This window comes from Strix uralensis, chromosome 9 (assembly GCF_047716275.1).
Source record: "Strix uralensis isolate ZFMK-TIS-50842 chromosome 9, bStrUra1, whole genome shotgun sequence".
In the NCBI taxonomy this organism is placed as follows: Eukaryota; Metazoa; Chordata; class Aves; order Strigiformes; family Strigidae; genus Strix; species Strix uralensis.
The window spans coordinates 3,051,746-3,071,909 of NC_133980.1; the positions used below are offsets into that span (position 1 = coordinate 3,051,746).

The 20,164-nt window shown below is 42.1% G+C and overlaps 2 protein-coding genes and 1 long non-coding RNA gene across 7 annotated transcripts in view; 2 read left to right on the top strand and 1 right to left on the bottom strand.

Annotated features, from left to right (window-relative positions):
• The window catches only part of SMC4 (structural maintenance of chromosomes 4), a 40,793-nt gene extending 36,251 nt beyond the window's left edge, over positions 1-4,542 (top strand). For all 3 annotated transcript variants that reach the window (XM_074878431.1, XM_074878433.1, XM_074878432.1), the window contains exons 21-24: positions 51-233; positions 1,083-1,315; positions 1,976-2,159; positions 4,043-4,542. In XM_074878431.1, the coding sequence (XP_074734532.1) occupies positions 51-233; positions 1,083-1,315; positions 1,976-2,159; positions 4,043-4,231 (789 nt within the window). In that variant the 3' untranslated portion in view covers positions 4,232-4,542. The remainder of the gene's footprint in view (positions 1-50; positions 234-1,082; positions 1,316-1,975; positions 2,160-4,042) is intronic.
• A 1,659-nt stretch (positions 4,543-6,201) lies between these two features.
• Positions 6,202-14,538, bottom strand: TRIM59 (tripartite motif containing 59). 3 transcript variants are annotated; one of them, XM_074878439.1, is made up of 3 exons: positions 14,381-14,538; positions 8,172-9,421; positions 6,202-7,230 (listed from the first exon to the last, which is right to left on the bottom strand). In XM_074878439.1, exon 2 carries the CDS (start codon positions 9,416-9,418, stop codon positions 8,195-8,197), a length of 1,224 nt encoding a protein of 407 aa, XP_074734540.1. In that variant the 5' UTR covers positions 9,419-9,421; positions 14,381-14,538; the 3' UTR covers positions 6,202-7,230; positions 8,172-8,194. The 3 variants fall into 3 exon arrangements, with proteins under 3 accessions (XP_074734540.1, XP_074734539.1, XP_074734538.1); XM_074878438.1 differs by adding an exon at positions 12,907-13,037 and having other exon boundaries at positions 6,202-9,421; XM_074878437.1 differs by having other exon boundaries at positions 6,202-9,421.
• Positions 14,539-14,792: 254 nt separating this feature from the next.
• On the top strand, positions 14,793-19,720 carry LOC141947387 (uncharacterized). The gene is made up of 5 exons (XR_012630099.1): positions 14,793-15,207; positions 16,152-16,219; positions 16,390-16,868; positions 17,612-17,704; positions 17,871-19,720. It is a non-coding gene; the product is annotated as an uncharacterized LOC141947387 (long non-coding RNA).
• Positions 19,721-20,164: the final 444 nt, after the last annotated feature.

Below are 20,164 nucleotides of genomic sequence, written 5' to 3' on the forward strand. Positions count from 1 at the left end.
ATAACTAACGTGATTGTTAAAGATTTTTAGTAACTGGTTTTGAATTTTAGATATCAAAATTGTCCCTGCATCCCATAGAAGATAAACCAGCTGAAGAACTTCCAGTCCTTAGCCAAGAAGAGCTTGAGGCTATCAAGGATCCTAATGTTATCACTAATCAGATAGCTCTCCTAGAAGCCCAGTGTCATGAAATGAAACCCAACCTTGGTGCTATTGCAGAATATAGGAAGAAGGTAAGCTTAATTACTCTTGTGTGGTAGTAGGATTCATCTTTTTGATGCTGTATTGCCCGTCGGTGCGGTAATATGGTACAGCCCTCATCTAAGGCAAGTCCTGTGGGTACAGCTTTGTTGTTTTCCAGGATTCGAATCTGTACAGAATTCATGTCAGTGCTTCTGAAGTATGGAGGTGACCTTCGGTTGCACTTTTTTCTTTAGGTGACTCCTCAAATGGATCCTGTGCTTAAAATCCATGCAAAAAAGCACTCTTTATCTAGGTGACACAAGGAAATACCTCCTCTGTGGGCATACCAGGGAAAGGCAGTTCCTGTTTTTTCTCCAGTTAAGGGAAACTGAAATGGAGCCCTTGAGTTTTCCCTTCCTCCTCTGCAGGCTGGGCTGTGGCAAGTGTCCTGAATACTTGTTAGCTCGTCCTTAGCCGAGTGTGAAAGTTGTATCTAGGAGCTCACATGCACCTTTTGTATTGGATACCATCGATGTCGGGTGAAGACCACTTTCTCCTATGAAAGTTTGTTTATTTAGAGTCAACTAGTCTTGACAGTGTAGACAGACACACACCAGTACTAAACAATACTAGGATGTTTTTTCTCACAATACACATTTCAGTAATATTGGACTATTCAACAGATTGATTTTTTTTTTTTTTTTTAATTTTAACATGGGTTTTCCAATATAGATTGATCAGCAGCATAGAGTAGAGAGATGAGAAAAAAGATGGTTTGGTTTGGTTTCAAGGCTGTTAGCCGTTCTGGGAAAAATGATTTTTCAAATGGTAGGAAAGATGGTTTAAAATCTAAATAAAAGATACAGCATGTTTAAGTGTACTTTTGTTTTTTTCTACAGGAAGAGCTGTACTTAAAACGTGTGGCTGAATTGGATGACATTACCAATGAGAGAGACAAATTCAGACAAGCTTTGGAAGATCTTAGAAAACAAAGGCTAAATGAATTTATGGCAGGATTTAATGTAATAACAAATAAACTGAAGGAAAACTACCAGATGCTTACTTTGGGAGGGGATGCTGAACTGGAACTCGTGGACAGTCTGGATCCCTTCTCTGAGGGAGTCATGTTTAGGTTTGTCACACTACTTTGTGTTACTGCTGTAATTGTTAATTGTTGGGTTTCTTTTTCAGCCTGCTTTTTAAATAAATGTTAATGCTTCAGCAGCTAACCAAGACACTCCTCCCTCTTGGCAAGTATTGGCAAGATACTGACAGAAGCCACAACTTTTTAGCACTGAGATTCATTTCTCCTGGAGAAAGAAGTAACTAACAGCAGTTAGAAAGCTTTGACTTTGAAGTAATTTCTCAGGGTTTCATTTCATTCTGCCTAGGGAATCATGTCAGACTGCTAACTGGAGATTGTTCTGTCATAAAAGCTCCTGAGAGGATATTAATTACTTAAGAGTGGAATAGATAATTAAATAGTGGTTCTTAAGTGTTACAGTTCCTACAGAGAACAGATGAGTGTTCCTGTAGTTTGAGTTCAGACATCAGCTGGCCACGGAGCTGTGTGTCACCCAGGGAATTCCTCCTCGGTGACCAGAAATAATCCATCTCACTGTCTCGCAGATGTGGAGGGCTGAAAGTATCCGGTGGCTCATCCATGGTTTTAGTCAAGTTTCTTTGTGTCTGTGTCTTCTAAGAATTTCCTTCCTGTCTTGTGACTTGCTTTTCACCACAACATATTTAAATAGCGAACAGAAAGAAGTTACAAACTCTTAATTCGTTTCAGCGTTCGGCCTCCGAAGAAAAGTTGGAAGAAGATATATAACTTATCAGGAGGAGAGAAGACTCTTAGTTCACTGGCTCTCGTTTTTGCTCTTCATCATTACAAGCCAACGCCACTTTATTTTATGGATGAGATCGATGCAGCGCTTGACTTCAAAAATGTATCTATTGTAGCCTTTTACATATATGTAAGTATTTAATAGTAACTACTATAGTATAATTTTTCTAAGATATTTTCTTCTCTGCCAGAAAAGGCAAAGTGGTAACACAGTTATGGACAGATTTTAAAATCTGCATGATAAAATGGAAACTATGTACTAAGCAGATTTCCAGAAAGGTGCTTAGAACATTGCTTTTTGTGTGGGTTTTTTTTTTTTCCTAAGCTGCTTCAGCTTTCCTGAAATGAGGCAACTAAGAGAGGATTTACAAGTTTTTTCCCCTCCAAATCCTGTTTCAAAAGCTGCCTCAGGAGTGCTAGAGTTTGCCAAAGGTGCCACATTTCCACGTATCCTTGCTGCTTCTGCTTCCTCTTTAAAATATAAATACTTTCCCCAAAATAATCAGCTGTAGTCAGCTGAGAAGACAGTAACTTAGACCTTAGTGATAGGGCTCGTGTTCGTGTATCCAAGCTCATGACTTCATTCTCGGGAGCAGCCAAGGTTCCTTGGTTTTATACTTCCATTTCATCAACATGAGCTGTTTCCCATCCGCTTCTTTGGTCTGTGTCTTTATTAGTGGGTTTTTTCTTTCACGCCTTTAAAAATTCTGTCGTCACCATATGTAAGTCAAGCAAACATTTACATTGCTACAGTTCTGGTTGCTAATTTAAACTTAGAGTTTTCAGAATTATCCAAAATGTAACCACCAGTTTTGAGAACACCCTAGAAGCACCAAAGATTATGATTAGCTGCTTTAAAATTAGGGAAACACTTTGAAGATACCTGCCTGCAACTGTAGTTTTAAACTTTGCTTCCACACAGTCTGTGTTTTCACAAAGGAGGGTCCATCACCCAGGGGTGTTTTAGAGCAAAGAGTTTAATTTCAACTGCAGTGGAGACACGCTTAAATGTAAAACTTCGTGTAGTTTAGCTCTTAAATGCAAATTGTAGCTGTAGCTCATATTTTGTGTACAGCTTCTGAATTAGTATCCCAGGAGAAAAGTTTCTAATTGATATTTGGGCCATTTTTATTGCATCTAGCCTGAAGCTTTCTAACCTCAGAAACTGTGTGTGAGGGTACAAGGCGTGTCCCCGCTGTGTGTGCTCTGTGTTCCCTCCAAGGGATGACAGCCATTCCCTTAACGTGAGGCCGGCCCCAGGCCTGCCTGTGCAACCCCCCACCTCGGTGCATGGTCCTGCCCTCCTGTTCCCCCCTCTCAGGGCTCTGCCCACTCCCTGGAGAAGTTCTGCTTTTTGGGTAGTTAAGAAACTCCTCCCTCCCCCCTTCTCCCCTCCTTCCCCCCTTCTCCCCTTCCTCCCTCTTCTCCCTGCACGACCCTCCCTCACCGTATCCTGACCCAGCCCACTACCAGTTCCCAGCTCAGGGCCCTGGTATACTCTCACCCCACTGCCGGGTCTGGGTTCTTGGCCAAGAGTCCGGTTGCTCTCTAAAGCAGCAGCAGTGCCTTTGGCTGCACTGGGAGCGACTGGCCTTCTGCCTCAGGGGCCCAGAACTTGAGTTCATCAAGGCTCCTCCTCATTAGCAAAGGGCTTCCTTTCCCTGTTGGCAGGGAATGGGAAGAGCTTTGCTTTGCATTTCAGTGTTAGAGCAACTCTTGCTGTAACAGCTCGGGGAACTTAATAACACCCTCCTTGGGGAAGCCTTGCAGAATTCACTTAAAACTGGTGAATTGCACCTCTGGAAAGAAATGACGTAGGGTTCATTGGATTGACTTTGGAGGTGGTGTGAAAGGGGATTGTTGCTTAGGGGAACACAGTGCTGCATGGGTGGGTGATGTCAGACGGAACCCTGATTTATTCCTTAGTTTATTCCTAAAACCTGAGTATAGAGGTCGGGCAAGAAGAGAGCGTTTGGCAATGCTGCGGGCTAACACGAGTAACTTCTGTTGCAGGAGCAAACGAAAAACGCACAGTTTATCATCATCTCCCTGCGAAACAACATGTTTGAGATCGCAGACAGATTAATTGGGATTTATAAGACTCACAATACCACAAAAAGTGTGGCAACCAACCCCAAAGTTATTGCTTCTAAAGGACTGGCTGAACTCAACGCTCTTGGGTGTCAGATAGGTGAAAAATAAAGAGTGGAGGAAACGTCCGTTCTCATTGCTGCTGTTTTATCTAAGATACTTTTGTATTTGAGATTTTTTTTTCTTTTAGTTTTGCATTTGTTTGAGCTTGTTAATAAAACCAGCCTCAGTAAATTCCATTTTTTTAATTATACAGTCTAGAGAAAAATAAAAACTGAGCAAAAAAGCTATTTTTCAAATTGTGTATCTCGCTGAATTTTAATATTCCAGGGGTCGGTTTTATGTCAATGCTTGGGTTCTGCATTTGGTTTTAAATGTCTGGTTTTTACTGTATGTATTAAAGTAAGCAAATTACTTTTAAACGTGTGTTCTGCAACATTTTATTCTACAAGTTTCAGTTAGCAAAGCCAGTATACAAAATATTTGACATGTATATTCTGAGGCTGTCGTATGTAATGCTGCAGGGTCTGGGAATCGGCCGGTTGTAGCCATTTTGTCATGAGTTGGTAGGTTCTTCTCTCCCCTCCTGCAGGGACAACTCCTCCCTCCCTCCTGCTCCATGTTCATTAACGCACTACCTGTCTGCTGGATTCTACATAATTCACAACCAGCCATCTCCTTCCTGCTGAAGAGGTGGGGTTGGGTTGGGCTGTGCCCTGTGCCTGTTACTCACCTGGCTGTTACACTTCAATTCCATCAGCACCTTGTCAAGGCTTTAGTGTACAGGTCTTGTTTGGAATCTGACTCTTTTTTTTTTTTTTGGTACTTAACTAAAATTGTGTGTTTTACTCCCAGCAGTAGGCCTGATCCTGGAACTAGAAGCACCTGTCTCTTGGTGATGTGTTTCCTGGACCCACTGTCAGTGCTGTGCCATTGTTCTGTCAGGCGCCTGGGGGTCCAAGAGCTGTTGGGGAACAGCCCTCGGCCTGTTGCTGTGCCTGGCTGTGGCTTGTCCTGTGGTTGTGGCTCAGCCCCCGAGAGGGACAATCACCACAGGGAGTGGAGCCGGAAACTCAGAAGGTGCTACAAAGCGGAGCGAGATGCTTCGGCTGTAAAGTTGAACATTCAGATTGTATCGAATCTGGATGGGTGAAAATGAATCTACGTGGAATAGAGTGATGAATGTCAGGAGCAGCTCACAGTGTTCCATCGGGGCAGGTTTTGGGAACAGTCACGAAATGAGAAAAACTGAACTGCAAACCCCCCCCTCTCTGCCCCACTGGAGCACTGGGAGTGGATCTTACACTACAGCGGAACGGCCGCAGGCACACAGGTCCTGGCTGTAACTGCAAGCTTGTGCTAAACCAGGCCTTAGATGTTTTGGCAGAAGCACAAGAGGAGCTGCAGGGCAGGATGGGCCCCTGGACTCAGGATGAGCTGGGGACAAGGTATTGTCACCTGCAAGAGACACTCCTGACAGTGCAAGGTTACTCTGATAATTAGTCTGATTATGCATCAGAGGCCACCCCAGTGCCTCCACACCCTGTGCTCCCAGGGGGCTGCCTCAACACTGGGGAACTTAAATCTCCACCCCAGGGGGGCTTAACACTTGTTTTTTCAACCAGAATTCCCCTATTAAAAAAAAAAAAAAATTACACTTCTAAAATGAGGTTTCAGAAGAGGACAGTTAAAAAGATGAGAAAAACCACCACCCTAGGTTTGACAGGGTACAAACCCCTCTCCACACCTCAATTAAAATGCAGTAAAAAGATTTTATTTTCTGGAAAAAGCTTCCATCTCTATTACATGAATTTTCCATCTCTTGCACAACTTGCACCCAGCAGAGACAGGCAAGAGCAAGGTTGGAGCAGCCAGTGCCAGGCTAAGAGGAAAATGAGGAAGCTCCCGAAACTCCTGCCAACCCACCTCGCGACAGGCCCCAGCGGAGGATCTTCCTACAGGTCACGCTGCAAAAAAAATGGGGCTGCAGCAGCGAGCCAGAGCACTGAACAGCCCCAGGCCTGGGGCTCCCGCCTCTCGCCGCCTCAGCAGAGCACGAACACCAAGGTGTCAGCCAAGCCTACTGTAAGAATATATTTTATTCGTATGCAAGTTTATTAAAATATATAATGCAATTAGAAGTACGAGTACTAAAGGTTTCAATTGGTGGTAAAGGCATTTTATAAATTCCTGTAGTCTTGAAAAATAAAATTGCATTATAAACTCTTAAGTTAAAAGTCAGGAAAACAAAAGACAGGAAAGTCAAAAAAGAAGCCTCGCAGGGTAGCGGACACTTAGCACCAGGTTTTGAGACTTAGGTGCCAAGTGACCACCTTTGAGCAGGGCTTAAGACAAAAACTCCCAACTTTATCAGGAAATTAATAAGACAGCATTTACGCAGTCCCAGGATGCGCTTAAACGCCATTTCAAACCCTGACCAGCTGCATTTGTGGGATTTGCCTTTGCAACTCTAAAAATTCACAGAAAATATCTGTACAAGTTCCAGAAGTGCTCTTGCCACGGAGGCCAAAGGCTCTGAGCATCAGGGAGGGGCCTGCACAATCCAGGAATGAGCCATTTGTAGCCGTTTGGTAATGAATTGATTCATTTGAGGAAGCTGCTCTTGAGTGTTTTATCAACAGAGTAATATTTGATACCAAAATTGTTATCAGGGCCTTTCTTTAGGCTTGAGGACCGGAGCTGCGTCGCCCCTGAGCGCTGGCCTTGTGCTCGGCTCCCCTGAAGCCTGGTGGCCAGTAGCCTGCAGGACCCCAGTAGCCTCTGCTGGTAGCAACGGGCAAGTCTGGCTTTGCAAAGGGTTTAAAATACCAAGCAGTTAAAGACTGCCTTAACTACTCAAAATTCAATCACTATTTAAACTTATATTATTTAAAAACACACAACAGCCAAGCAGTGCTGCCGTGCTAGAACAGACTCATTATTTTTATCAAGTCAAATCTAATTAGACATGGTGAACACTCCTTTTTGGCTTCTTGGTGACTTGTAGGCTCACCTGCATTCTGCTGTCGTAGCCACAACACCCCACAGCTTGCTGGAATCAGCCTGTTAATAACCAAAGGCCAAAACCAGCTTTCACAGGGGGTTCACTCCTGAAAAGTTAGAATTTACAAGATTGAAAATTGAAATAGATTAAAATAAATTGAAAAGAGAAATTCACATTTGTTGCCAAGTTATTTTAAGAGCTCTTGACAACACCTGAAATCCTCACACTGCTGACTTCAGTGAGAGTTTTGCTACTGCCTACAGTTCTGTCTATTTTCACTGTGTATGAAATGATTTAGCGAAGTTGGGGCTGGTTTTAGTAAGCAAGGAGATCTCCTTGCCAGACTAAACAAACACCTGATCTGTGTGCAGCTGGCACTAAAAAAACTGTATGTAGTATTTCCCCAGGAGCCCTGCAGATACTGCTCCAAGAAGGGGGCAGAACCATGTGAAAGACACAAAGTTGTTATACAGAGGTTAAAAAAAAAAATAAAATAAAAATTCTGTCATCCACTAATAACCAGGAACAAAGCAAATGAAACAGACCCATGATTACAGGCTTTAAAGAGCATGGGTGTATCAATTAAAATACATTCAGAGAGGCCAGTAAAACCCAAAATAGGAGGTTTCATACAGCAAAGCTAGTGACCAACCCATCCGGGACCAGCTGCTCTGCAGGCTGAGGTGTTCTGATGTTGTAGTGCTTTTATTAAATAAACAATTTAAAATTCTGTTACCAAAATTAAAAAAATAGTAGATGTTGAAGGAGTTTTTACAACGGGGACTCCAGATTACAGCCTGCGAGCTGATTACAGCTGTCTGGGGCAGACAGTGTTTCTGACCATCTTCCACTTTAAGCAAACACCAACCTACTGTACTGTGGGAGCCTTTCCTGCTGCAAATCTTCTCGGTTAACTAAGAGTTAGCTAAGAGGAAATCTAGACAATACAGAAAAAGGAAGGATTTGGAAATAGGAATAGTGTAGAGCTTTAACAATGCAGCTTTTAAGTAGAAATTAAAAAAAAATCCTGTGGATTGCTACACTAACCTTTAATCTGATTATTAAAATAGTCAAAGAGAAACAATTCTGCCTAAAAACTCCGTCAGTAAGTTAAATGTATGGCACAGCACATCCGCTAAATTCTGCAAATGGGTGTGGAAATCTTGATAAAACAGCAGCAAGGATTCCGAAATACAAGCAGGAGTAGCTTCGATTACAGCTGATGATAATGGCTTGTGAAATGAAAGCAGAGCTACTGCTGTGACTGTAAGCAGCAGCAGGATGGCTGCAGGATTTACAGCCTGGAGGAGTTCTGTAGATTCTCTTCCTCCCTTTCCACTGCCCTGGCTGCATAACTTCCTTTTCGGAATCAGTTTTATTTTTGGAATGAGGACCTTGTTGATCTGACTGATTTCAGTTTTAGACCACACGTCTTTCAGCAGGTGCCCAATCCTCGGATAAATCTCCACAGGTTTAACATCCGGTAGCTGTTTCTGCTTCAAAGCTTTTATACGTTGATGCATATCATCCACCTTCTCAAGAAAAATAAGTGGGGACTCTTCTTTCTGAATAGATGTGTTCAGTGACATTAATTCAAGCTGTTCTTCCCGTATTTTTTTCAACTTCTCAATCTGAGGCTCATACTCCTCTGAAATGCGGGTGTTAATTTCATCCAGGGCAGTCAGCAGAGCTTGTTTTTTCCGCTCCAAGGTATCACTAAGTTTCTTAAAATACTGGAGTACTACTTTTTTATCATCCTGAACAACGCCTTCACACTGGGACTTCTGTTCTTTCAGCTTTTCAATAAGCAAGCATACATCAGTCCAGTGTTTATCGGTTAGTTGCTCGAGAAGTTTTCCAGAAGTCTCCTTTTCTTTTAAGTAGGCACTCTGAAGGTCGTCTATCGGATGACCGTTGTGTTTTCCTATCGTGAGGCAGTGCCCACACACCAATTTTCTATCCAAAAGACAGTAAACGTTCAGCGGCTGCCTGTAGTGTTCGCTGCAGGTTGCGACATCTGAGTGATCTTCCTGTTGGTATTTTTCAATAATCGCTTTCAATGCAAAGTTGATAGGCAAGGATTCCGTCCCAGCAGCAGGAATTTCAACAACAGTCCGACAGTTGGGACATTTCAGAGGAACTCTCAGGGGTCTCCAAATGGAAAAGTTGCTGGACAGCTGAATAACACCTTCCAGACAATTCCTACAGAACGTATGGGAACAGGGCAGGACCCGTGGATCTTCAAATATGCTGTAGCAAATGGAACACGTTAATTCCTCCTCAAAGTGATGCATGTCCTAAAAAGAAAAAAAAGATAAAACAGTTTAATCTCTTTTTTGGAACCAATCCATTTAAAATAATTTTATTAATCTAAGCACCTCAACAGGATGTTTTAATGACCACTAACCCAACCTCCACTGGCAGTTTGTTGCTAAGGGGATTAAAAAAAAGACCAAAAAAAAAGATGGAATTGAGCAATGGTTCAAAGATTTCAGCAAATTATGATCTAAGTGACTAGATAGTGTTCACCCATATCCAACTTCTGCCTTAAAAAGCTAGGAAAAGGAGCAATCTGCTACTAGATATTTTTTACAGTGGGAAACAGTAGAAGAAAGTGATAAAAGTTAGAACTAATGTTTCTAAATAAGAATTATGAACATTTTCTCACACTATCAGTAACATTTTCAACATAAGAATGGAACAATAAGTACAGAAACTTTTTTTCTCCCCTTTTTAAAACTGTTACTTTTGTAATATAAACAGTCGCTAGAGTATTAAGCAGTCAGATTAACTAAAAGCTACCTCTAGGTTCTGGCACAAAGGAGAGTCTCACTCAGTGGCCCTTAAATAGCAGTAATTAGACTCGTGGTGCTAGTCCTGGGTTACTTTAAGCACATAACTAAAAACCTAACTTTCGTTTTCCACCCTTGGTAACATTGCTGTGTTTTTCTTTGCCAGCTTTTAGCGAAATCACACTGTAAAGTCACAAATAACAATAATTCTAATGTCAGTTTTCATAATAACTCATAATTCTGTTTTTCATTCTGCTAAAAATAATGGGGAAATTTGTACGGACTGTCCTTATCTGTGTGTCATATTTTCCTGTCCCCTTCATCAGTGCTACTGTAGACTTTGCTACACTGCAAAAAGAAATTGTCCAGACATTTAGTATCAAAGATTCTCAATTTAGTGTTTAACTCTAAATCTGAAAACAGTAACACGCAGCTGGGCTACTGCAGCCGCACCAAGGGGTTCCTGGGCCTTTGTCTGGTTCAGTCAGGAAAATAACTACCTAAGAGAAGTATTTAAGGATGTTATTTTATTTAGCTGTGCCCTCTTGATCTTTTTAACACAGTAACGTATTTTTGTATCAATTGATCAGCAGTTTTCACTGACACCAAGATTAACAAAGTTTGATTTTAAATGAAGCTACTTAAAAGGAACTGAATTGTTAATTGTGCTCTTCAAAAAATGAAAACCACTAAGGATTAAATTCGTCACTAACTAATAAACAATGTACCATAAATAAATTAAGCAGCCTTGTTCCTGAAAAAGGCACAGAGCTCAGGTGATGGAAGCCAGAAGCTGAATACTCAGGTTCTTCGAGAGTTAAATCAGCTCTGAGCAGAGAAACCTTGTACAGAAATAAGCCTGGCTTATCTAGCTTTATTGAGATAGGCTGGTACACCCCAAAGTGAAAGTGTTCAACTCTGCAAGTCTGATCAGACTCTCTGGCCTTGTAAAACCAAACTGAATAATAATAATTAAAAAAAAAAAATCTAACCGCCATCGTCACCCAAAGCATCCAGTTCAGTTCAAGGAGTTATTTGTATGTTGTTGGATAAGTCAACTTTATATTGAAAACACATTTTGATTAATTCAGCTTTTAAAAAATGAAAAAAATCTATCCAACACACTTCAGGACATTTTTCAGCTAATTAATAAAAAATGTTGGTTCACTTATTTGAACTTTTAAAGAGACCTTGACAACAGTTGGAAGAAAATTTACTGAAGAGAGACATAATTCATGAGTACCACCCTTTAAAAGAAGAACAATAGAGTGTTAGCAATTATAACTAACGTGTAAAGAGAATTAATATCACGTACTACAGACATTTAGCAAAAGACACTCACAACACTTTGACACTACATCTACTTCTGTCCTGCACTGCTCTTACTACAGCCCATGAAGTATTTCTCTTTTTACTGGGGAGCCACAGACCTTTATTTTCCAGCTTTTCCAATCAGCCTCTGTGGCAACACTGGGTTCTTTAGGTCTGTATGTTCATAATTTCACATTTTTAAGTGATGTTCCAGACACTGAGACTAAAGAAATGTGTCAATAATGAAGGGAAGCTGAACAACAAATCTACACCACTGTCTAGATAAATTATTTTTTGAGAATTCCCATAGGAAATACATTTAAAGGTTTTATTTTTTTAAATATAAAGTTATTATGAATCTTGGGAATGTCACTTCTACTTAAAAGAAAAAAATCAGTTAAGCTTTAGCTCATGATTAGAAAAGAAAGAATCCTTTGTAGGTGCTCTCATTCATTATTTTATATACATGGAACTAATATAGTTTAAAAAAATCTCTATGTTTAAAATTGCTATTTTTCGCTAAATCTAGGGCAGCAGTTCTCTTCAAAGGAGCTTTTAAAGGAGGGAAATATTCTTTATGAAGAACACATGGCTAGCTTATTTGAGCTACGTAAAGGGCAAGATAGAACTAATCAAAAAAGCGTTTTAACTGCAACATAGTTTCTTGCTACCCTAAAAACAAAGGAGCAACTTTACAAAATTTTTCGTAGCCCTATTGCAAATCACCTTAAACTCTGCAGGAGTGTGTCCCCCCCCGCCCCCAGCAAAGCCAGGCCCCTTGCCACAAGCCGGCGACCAGCCAGCCAGCCAGCCTGGAGGCTTGCGCTCCCATCAGGGCCGTTTCATAACCCTCGCAGCCGCTAGCCAGAGGGACTGAAATTCCCATTTCCACAGAAACATACCGCTCTGTTTCCCAGGCAACTGAGAAATTTAAGGACTGACAGCAGTTGCTTGTAGGGAGCAGCTCTGGAAAGCCAGGCCAGCAAGGCCCAAGGGTGCATGGGGCACCCTGCTCCAGCCCCCCAGGCACCTCCAGAAGAAATGGCACTTGATTTTTCAGTTATTATTCATCCATTTCAAAACATTATTTGGAATGTTAACGTCCATGTTTGCTATAAGCACCCTGTGGTTTTTTTAATTTCTTCTAGACAAGTGGTCCAGAGTTGCACCAGGGAAGGAAAAGGTAGAAATCCCAAAATTCAATTTCATCCTGCACCAGCAGCAGTGCAGAGAAAATAACCTGCACATGAACAGTGGAAATAAATCAGTAGCTGGCTATCAGAAACAGAGAGACTGAGAATACCAGGGAAAAAAGGCAGAGAAGACCCAACGTCACAGAGTTAAGCAAAGAAAAAAAGTTTTCCAGGAAAAAAAAAAAGAAAGTAGCAGGAAGCTGGTGAATGCTTTCCTGCCTGGAGCAGATAGATACTTTTCCTTAAATGTTCCAAACAACTGTGGGAGCAAATACGTGTGTGTATATGCATATTTATCACAAGAGTCACCCAGTATAAGCAATAACAAACTAGAAGGTATTTTAAAAATGCAAAAGTGTAATTGTGCCAGTAGCTCAGTGAGTTTCAGAAACCTTCCAGCAGTGGAGGCCTACTAAGTGACTGTGATTTTATCCTCTTCTAATTAACGATGCTGTAGACGAGGTGCAAACATGTAAGACAGCATACCTGTATTACAGTTCATCTGCCGAAGCTTTCAGTTAAACAGATCAAAGTCATGTAGTTGCATTCCTCACCAAGCCATCAGGCCACTGCTCATCCAGCTAATTATGTCAAATGTTCTTTAGAAACAATTACACCTGGAATACAGCATGCTCAGGTTTCAGGTAGATAAACAACTGACTGCCTTACAGCAAAAGCCCGCTGTAACAAGCCGCTACACCCCATTCCACTCTGGAGGATTTTCAAAGGTGAATTTGACGTTGGGTAACAGTTGTGACAGCCTGTCCCAAGAGTTGCGAGGGAGAAGGCAGAGCCTCCCCAGGAGTCTCCTTCCCGCCGCCGTCACGGAAGGAAACAGCTGCTCTCTCCTGAAGGACCCGGTAACACTCAACTCCGCTCTCAACACCGTACTGCGCTTCAACTAAATCCACCTCAGAAATGCTGCCTCCCCATCCCACAGTGGTCTGTGAAGTCCTCCTGGAGCACTAGCACAGAAACTCAAGTTTATGCTGTGCAAAAGTAAGAGATTAAGTGATATTATAGTTTTCCATTTATAGGTCACCTTCGTGATAAAGGGTGACAGAACTTTAAAAAACAACAGAAGGTCAAGGCGCAGCTGCAGTGTTTGTTGGTGGATCAAAAGGGATGGAGCCTGCTACACAGCTGTGAGGTTCCCTGTTGTAACAACAGGCCAGGCACCAGAAATCAGAAACAACAGCTAGACCTTAAACCTTCCTATTCCAGCCCATTTCAGCTGTACTGCTTTATCCCATGCCCAAGTCATGGCAACTCTCAACCAGGGATGTTCTGCCCCCAGTCCCTGTTCCTACCACAGCTCCTACACCACTATCTCAGATTTTTACGCTGTTTATGACCCGAAAGGAGATGAACACAGCTGAGGAGCCTTGTCTAAGTTTCCCCACCGAGCTGTCCTGGCAGTTCCCTCCTGTGACCCCTCCACCGGCTCCTTGCCTGCTACTACAACAAAAAGTTACCACATTCAAAGCACCCGATCCTTTCCATACTCGTGTTTTGTTGCCAAGACTCGCTCTCCAGCCCATATCTCTTGAACTGTCAAAGCTTCTGGCCTTGAGCGTTCATTTATCATTTGCCTCAGGATTTGGCAGTGGAGGGAGGAAGAGGACACCTTTCCCCCTCACCTGCAGACCCTCTGCCAGCTCCTATACGTCATAACGACAGGATCCGTGCCTGTGTTAGTAACTAGAAAAAGGGATCGACACTTAACATCAGAAACTTGTTACGGTAACAAAATGAGAAAAGCGCTTGAAGAGGCGGTGGGTTGGCGCTCGCGATGTCTCCAGGGGTGGCGGCGGGTCCCTGCGGCCACGGCCCCGCCGGCGCCGCGATTTTACCTCAGAAAACCGCGCGAGCGCAGAAAACCTCCGGCGCCAGGTCAAGCCCTCACCCAACACCTCCCGGCGCGGGTGGACGCGGGGCACCCACCCACCGCGGAACCTACCTGGGAGCTCCCCTCCGCCGCCGCTACCAGCTCAGCCGCACCGGCAAAGAGCCGCTACCCCGCCCTCCTCCCGAGGAGCGGGCGGGCTCCGCACGGCGAGGCCGCCGCCACCTTCAAACCGCCGGGCCCGCGGCTCGCCTCAGCGCCGCCGGACTGCGCATGCGCGGGAAGGGGGGAGCAACGGCCGCGCCGTTCGAAAATAAACGGGCGGCGGGGAGGGGCGTTCAAACCGGGCGGCCGTTAGCGGCGGGACGGGCCCTCAGGGCGCCGGTACACCGAGCTGGGGCGGGGGGGGGGGGGGCCGGCGGGCGCGGCCCCTCAGGGTGAGGGGACCCACCCGGGCGGGCGCCATTAAAGGGAGCGGGAGGGGGGGCGCTGGGTGGGGGAACCCACCCCGGCGGGCGCCATTAAACCGAGCTCAGCGGCGGGAGGGAGCCGCGACTTCCCGCCTCACGTCCCCTCAGCGATTAAATCTGGCCGGAGTTTAAGGCGAAGGGGGGTTTGTGTCATACGCTTGGCTGAATTTTTAAGGTAGAGAGCAAGATGGCAAAAGAGAGGAAAATTGCGATTCGGGAAGGGTACGATTCCCTCATCATGAAATTAAATAATTAAAAGTGGAAACACCCTGGGATACAGCTGTGTTTTCTCTTCTGCTCTTTTGTGTAATTACTGTAATCGACATCTTGCCAAACTTGATTCTTCTTCGTAATTTGAGGAGAAATTCACCCTGGAGCTGGAAGCTAAGAGACATAAAAACTTCTGACGTCTACTTCAGGGGAAGCAGGTACCGACCTTCTGCCAACTACTAATCACAGAAATAAATAAATGTAAGTGGTAATGCTCACTTTCAATTAAAGCATGCTTACCTATGCTGGCTACTTAAGACAGGTGAGGTATTTTAAGTGAAGCAAAACTGCTACTGCCATACATTAAAATCGGACTAGTGTAATGAATAATATAGAGCTTATCTTCTCGCTGAGCAAAACCAAGATTGCAGTAGGAAGTGAACGGATTAGGCCTATGGTTACTGACAATTTTAGTGACATCTGTGACACTAGTAAATCTCAAGATTTGATCAAAGTACCCAACATAGCATAAACTCTCCTCATACTCCAGATTATTCTGTATTTATTTACAGTTCATCAAACTAACTGAATTTCATTTCTCTTTCAAATTCACTGTAAATGTAACATCTGAGAATAACTTTACAGTTTTAATGTTGTAATGCAAATCATAATACATCCTCATTCAAAAGTTACTTAAACGTGTCTTAAAACTGGTATTTAGAGGACCTTATACAAATATCTGAGAAACACCTGGAATTATGTTTCAATAATAGAAAAACCTCATGCTCTAACAAATTAACCATCACAGTTTAGCTGATAGGCACAGTTTGTAACACTAAATTGAGCTGTAATTGGTCTTTTTTGCGTGAAGCTCTTATGCCAATACTAGCCTTACATTTGTATCTTTTGATGGTAGTTACTGCCACTTTAGTCTTGAATATTTAACAACTTTAATTGGAATTTTTTGTATGCTATCAAGTTGAAGATTTTCAACTTTTCAACCTTAGCAAGTTGAAATAGTGTTTTCTATTACTGTAGTTCCACTTGCAGCAGTACAGGTGCTGCAATCTAAGTGCAACTTGCTCAGAACAAACAAGTGTTTTCGAAAAAAACCACTTTTTTCAACTCCCACTGTTTCTGATTTTTTTGTAAAAAAAAAAGTCTGTTGGCTGTTGACTAATTTTTCTACCCAAATCTAATTACAGTTTCTAATACATGTTCCTTATGATCATGCCTCTGCGTACACTGGATTTCAACACAGTCCCCATGAAGAGTAGGTCAATAAAACCATTCTTATTTTTGCTACCAAAATGGGCAGGGGAGAAGGAGGGGGAATTAAAAACATATTTGATTTTTTTTTTCTCTGACAGAAAGGGTTAAGGAAAAAAAACCTCTTTGAAAAATATTTTAGTGACACTCACCTGTCTGCATGATTTTTAACAGGAAAGTGTCAATGTCATCCATTAAGAAAAATGATCTCCAGACAGATGAAGGTCTTTCTCCCAAACAAGACACAAGCTCCAATGTCAGAGTCTCCTTATCCTACAGAAGAGAGCTGCCTCCAAAATGGAAGTGGAATATTCCTTCAGAACAGGGAAGCCAGCATGAAAAAGAAGTTTCCCACAGATGAAGGAAAAGGCTGACATAAGGAAGAGCTCTTCTCTTCCTGGAGATACCAACTCCACTCACAAGTCCAACACGAGGCCTGCTCAGGCTACTATCCAGACACCACAAAGATTTATCTAGAAAAACTTACGAATTAGAAAGTTTCAGTAAAATTTTTATTTTGCCATGAAAGGGACTTAAGATGTTGAAAAACAGATCCTTCCTTAAAAAAACCCCCATGGTTTGGAGAAACACTACGTCCTTCCTGACTTGAGAAAGGGACTGAAGATGTCTTAAAAGTGATCTTCCAAAAGAAGGTAATGTCCTTTCAATAAGAGATGCAGTAATGAGGAATAAAGTGTATGTCCAAATACTGAATTCTAACATTAAGGATAATTTAAAAGAAATGCCAAATAGATAAGGTTCTTTAAATAACCAATTTCAGCTTAGTCTTGGTTTTACTGAACCGAAAACAAGTAATAAAGACTAAACCAGCATAGACTTCTTATTTCAGAATTTATTTCCATGCTGGGGCAATTCTGCATGTTGGTAACCTTACAGTAGGATTGAGAGAGTATTTTGTGTATTTTTTTTGCAAATACATAGTCCAAACATGGTGTATTTCTCAGGCTGTCACTTCATTCTATGCTCCATTTGACTATTCCAGATGTCCCCCAGTAGAATCTTTGCTAACAGCATTTGTTTGGTTTATTCATATGCCCAAACTATGCCCAGGAATAGATCAAAGAGGACAGAACAAGACTGCAGGTGCAAGATGCAATTATTTTTTTTTCCTGTTATGCTTGGAATGAGATAAAATGAGCAATCCAGAGCTAGTAAAGTAGGAAAAGAACTAGCACTATGTAAATAATTAGTGCATCTTACATTTAGTTTTATAGGAGTTTGGGGTAAACAGCAGAAATTCTTCCTTTTCTTTCCACCACCTTACAGTTTCATACTTTCAAGCCAGAAGACTATCTCAGTTGAAGGCACCAGGTTTTAAAAGTTGCTTGCTCTGTCAAAACCATTCTTTAAATCATGCCCTTCCCCTTAATTACAGGTGGACAGATCCCTGCCAACTGTGCCCCCATCCTGCCTGCTGACGGTTCCAGAGACCAGAGTCCTACATGCCCTTGTTTCTGCAGTTCGTTTGGTTTGTGAATTAATTATCTCCCTCATCCCCTGCCTCCACTTCTAACCCAGCTCGCAGTTCTGCATCTGCCACCAAGGTGGCCTCATCCATCGCCCTTGTGCTCAAGCAGCCACAGGAGCTCAAAGAACTAGCTGAAAACTAACCCAGAAAATAACTTGTTTTTCAGAGAATGGATCCGTTGGCTGGAGGATGACGGCACAGAACGGGTCATTCTACCAGATGGGTCATGACTAAACCACCTGCTGTGGGTATGTCAAGATGATGAGAGCACATTTCATAAAAAGTCACAGATGAACAGAATGTGGGCGTTCACCGACAGCAGTAATCCACTTTCTATTACAGAGATGTCATCTCAAACGTTTTATTTACTATTTGAACAAAAAAAAGTAGTATTAAGCCAGATACACAAGTCTTCACATCCAGTTTATTCTGCCCTTGTGCCCAATTTGTAGAAGAGGCTGCAACCCCACGGATGTTCCATTGTTAGCATGACATTAACTGCATCACAGTGGCAAATCTTTCCAGATGAAACTTATTCCCAAAGTTATCTTCTAACAGAATTCTGCATCTGGCGAAATTTCAACAGACAAGACAATGAGGCAGTGTTCAATCTGCACAGCTGACAGTCTGCCACAGACTAATGCCAGAGCCATTCTGAAAACGTTAGCTTAAGAGGCAGCCCCCTTCTAACTGCATTCGTAGGGTCTGGTGCAGCAATAACCTCCCTAAAAAGCTGTTTCTGCAATTTTAAAGTCAGGTAAAATACAAAAATCCTAACAATCGCTACGTTTTGAAGATGCACAACTACTGCAAAATACACATCCCACCAAGTCAATGAACGTAAACCAGACGTAGCAACAAAGGTGTCATTTGTGTCTCAGTACAAATCAACACACTTCTAAGGTTTACCCCACTAAAAAAAAATCTGCATTTCTTATATATACACGATTCTAGAAAGCTGTCATGTGGCAACACACAGAAACTCGCAGCAGCTAAGAAATGAAAGTGTCATATAGCCGAGATAAATGTGAAAGCAAATCAAGGCTTGCAGCTGCACGTACTATTAAAACAAGTGATACAGTTTGAGCAAATACAACATTTTGGGTGAGGAAAACCTTCAGATCCACAATACAACCAAGCTGCAAACTAAGGCTTTGGTTCCACCATCAAAGTGGAATTGCGGACTGCACACTTCTGGTTGATTACAGAAACCTCGTCAAAAGAAGTGGAAAAATGAGTATGAACTGAGTGAAGGAGTGTGAATCTGTGACTGCTTCCAAACAGCTTCAATGAGAAAGAGTAAGTTGGGCATATAGTTAAGGAAAAAAAAAAAAATAATTGAAAGCTTGTAAGAAGGGAAGTAACACAGTAAGACAGAGTAAGATTTTACTGTCGCAGTATTGCTCAGGCAAGGGTTTTACACATGATAGCCGTGCACAAAACTTCACTGGCAGCACAGACAGCTATAAAAATAATACTCTGAGGCTCACAAAACACTCAGATTTTTGCCTGTATTTCATTGCTGAACCAACTATAGTTACCAGTTCCTCTTATTTTAACATATTTGAGGTAACAGTATTTTTCAGACTCCAAGTCTGTAGCTGTCCATGGTATTGCACTACTCCCCTCCCTCCTCAAGCTCATGAAGGTCTACATCTGGTTCGTGGTTTTTTGAAAGATGCTTCTCCAGCTCATCAATACTTTAATTTTTAATTTTAATTAATACTTTAATTTTTGTGGTGGTGGATGGGAACATCTACTGATACTTTACTCCAGGATCTACACTAAGTACACTGCAACAACACAGAAGAACAACTCCTTGTAAACTGCAGTGCCCCAAAGTCTGAATGGCACAGGCGCTCAACCTGGGAGTAGTTTTGTTTCTGGGCTATGTGTACTACATAATACCAGATAAAAGAATCATTATAATTCTTTCCTCTCTACTACCCCCCTCAACACACCAGGAAGGTCTGAAGGAAAGAGCTACAGACCAAACATTGTGAATTATTGTCAAAATCTCCTTTAACTCAGAGTAGGAACATAAGTTGTTTTATACTCAGTGTGTTTTTATGTACTTAAAAGAATTAAGAATTCAAGGTGAAGCAACATTTAATCTGAAAAACTGCCATCCTAGGAATGACATACTTCATACCATGATCTGGTGTTGCTGATGAGACCATCTGCCTTTCCCTCAAATTACAGAACTTCTTAACACATTTACCAATAGCTGGTGTTTAAAGTTTCCCACATTTGTCATTTTTCTAGTAATAGCAGCTTTCAGTGGTGTTTTATTGAAATTTAAAAGTATATCAAAGGTATTTACATATAACAGTTTTAATGACAGCTTGAAGAAAACCGTTTTCCTCAGCTTTGGAGCACACCAAACCAGCAGAATAATATAGGACCCCTATTTCAAGGGACTTACAAGCAAAAATGGGAATTGCTTTACAGAAATTAGGT

Coding starts and splice junctions, on each gene's coding strand:
- TRIM59 (XM_074878439.1), bottom strand. CDS start 9,418: ATGCATCACTTTGAGGAGGAATTAACGTGTTCCATTTGCTACAGCATA.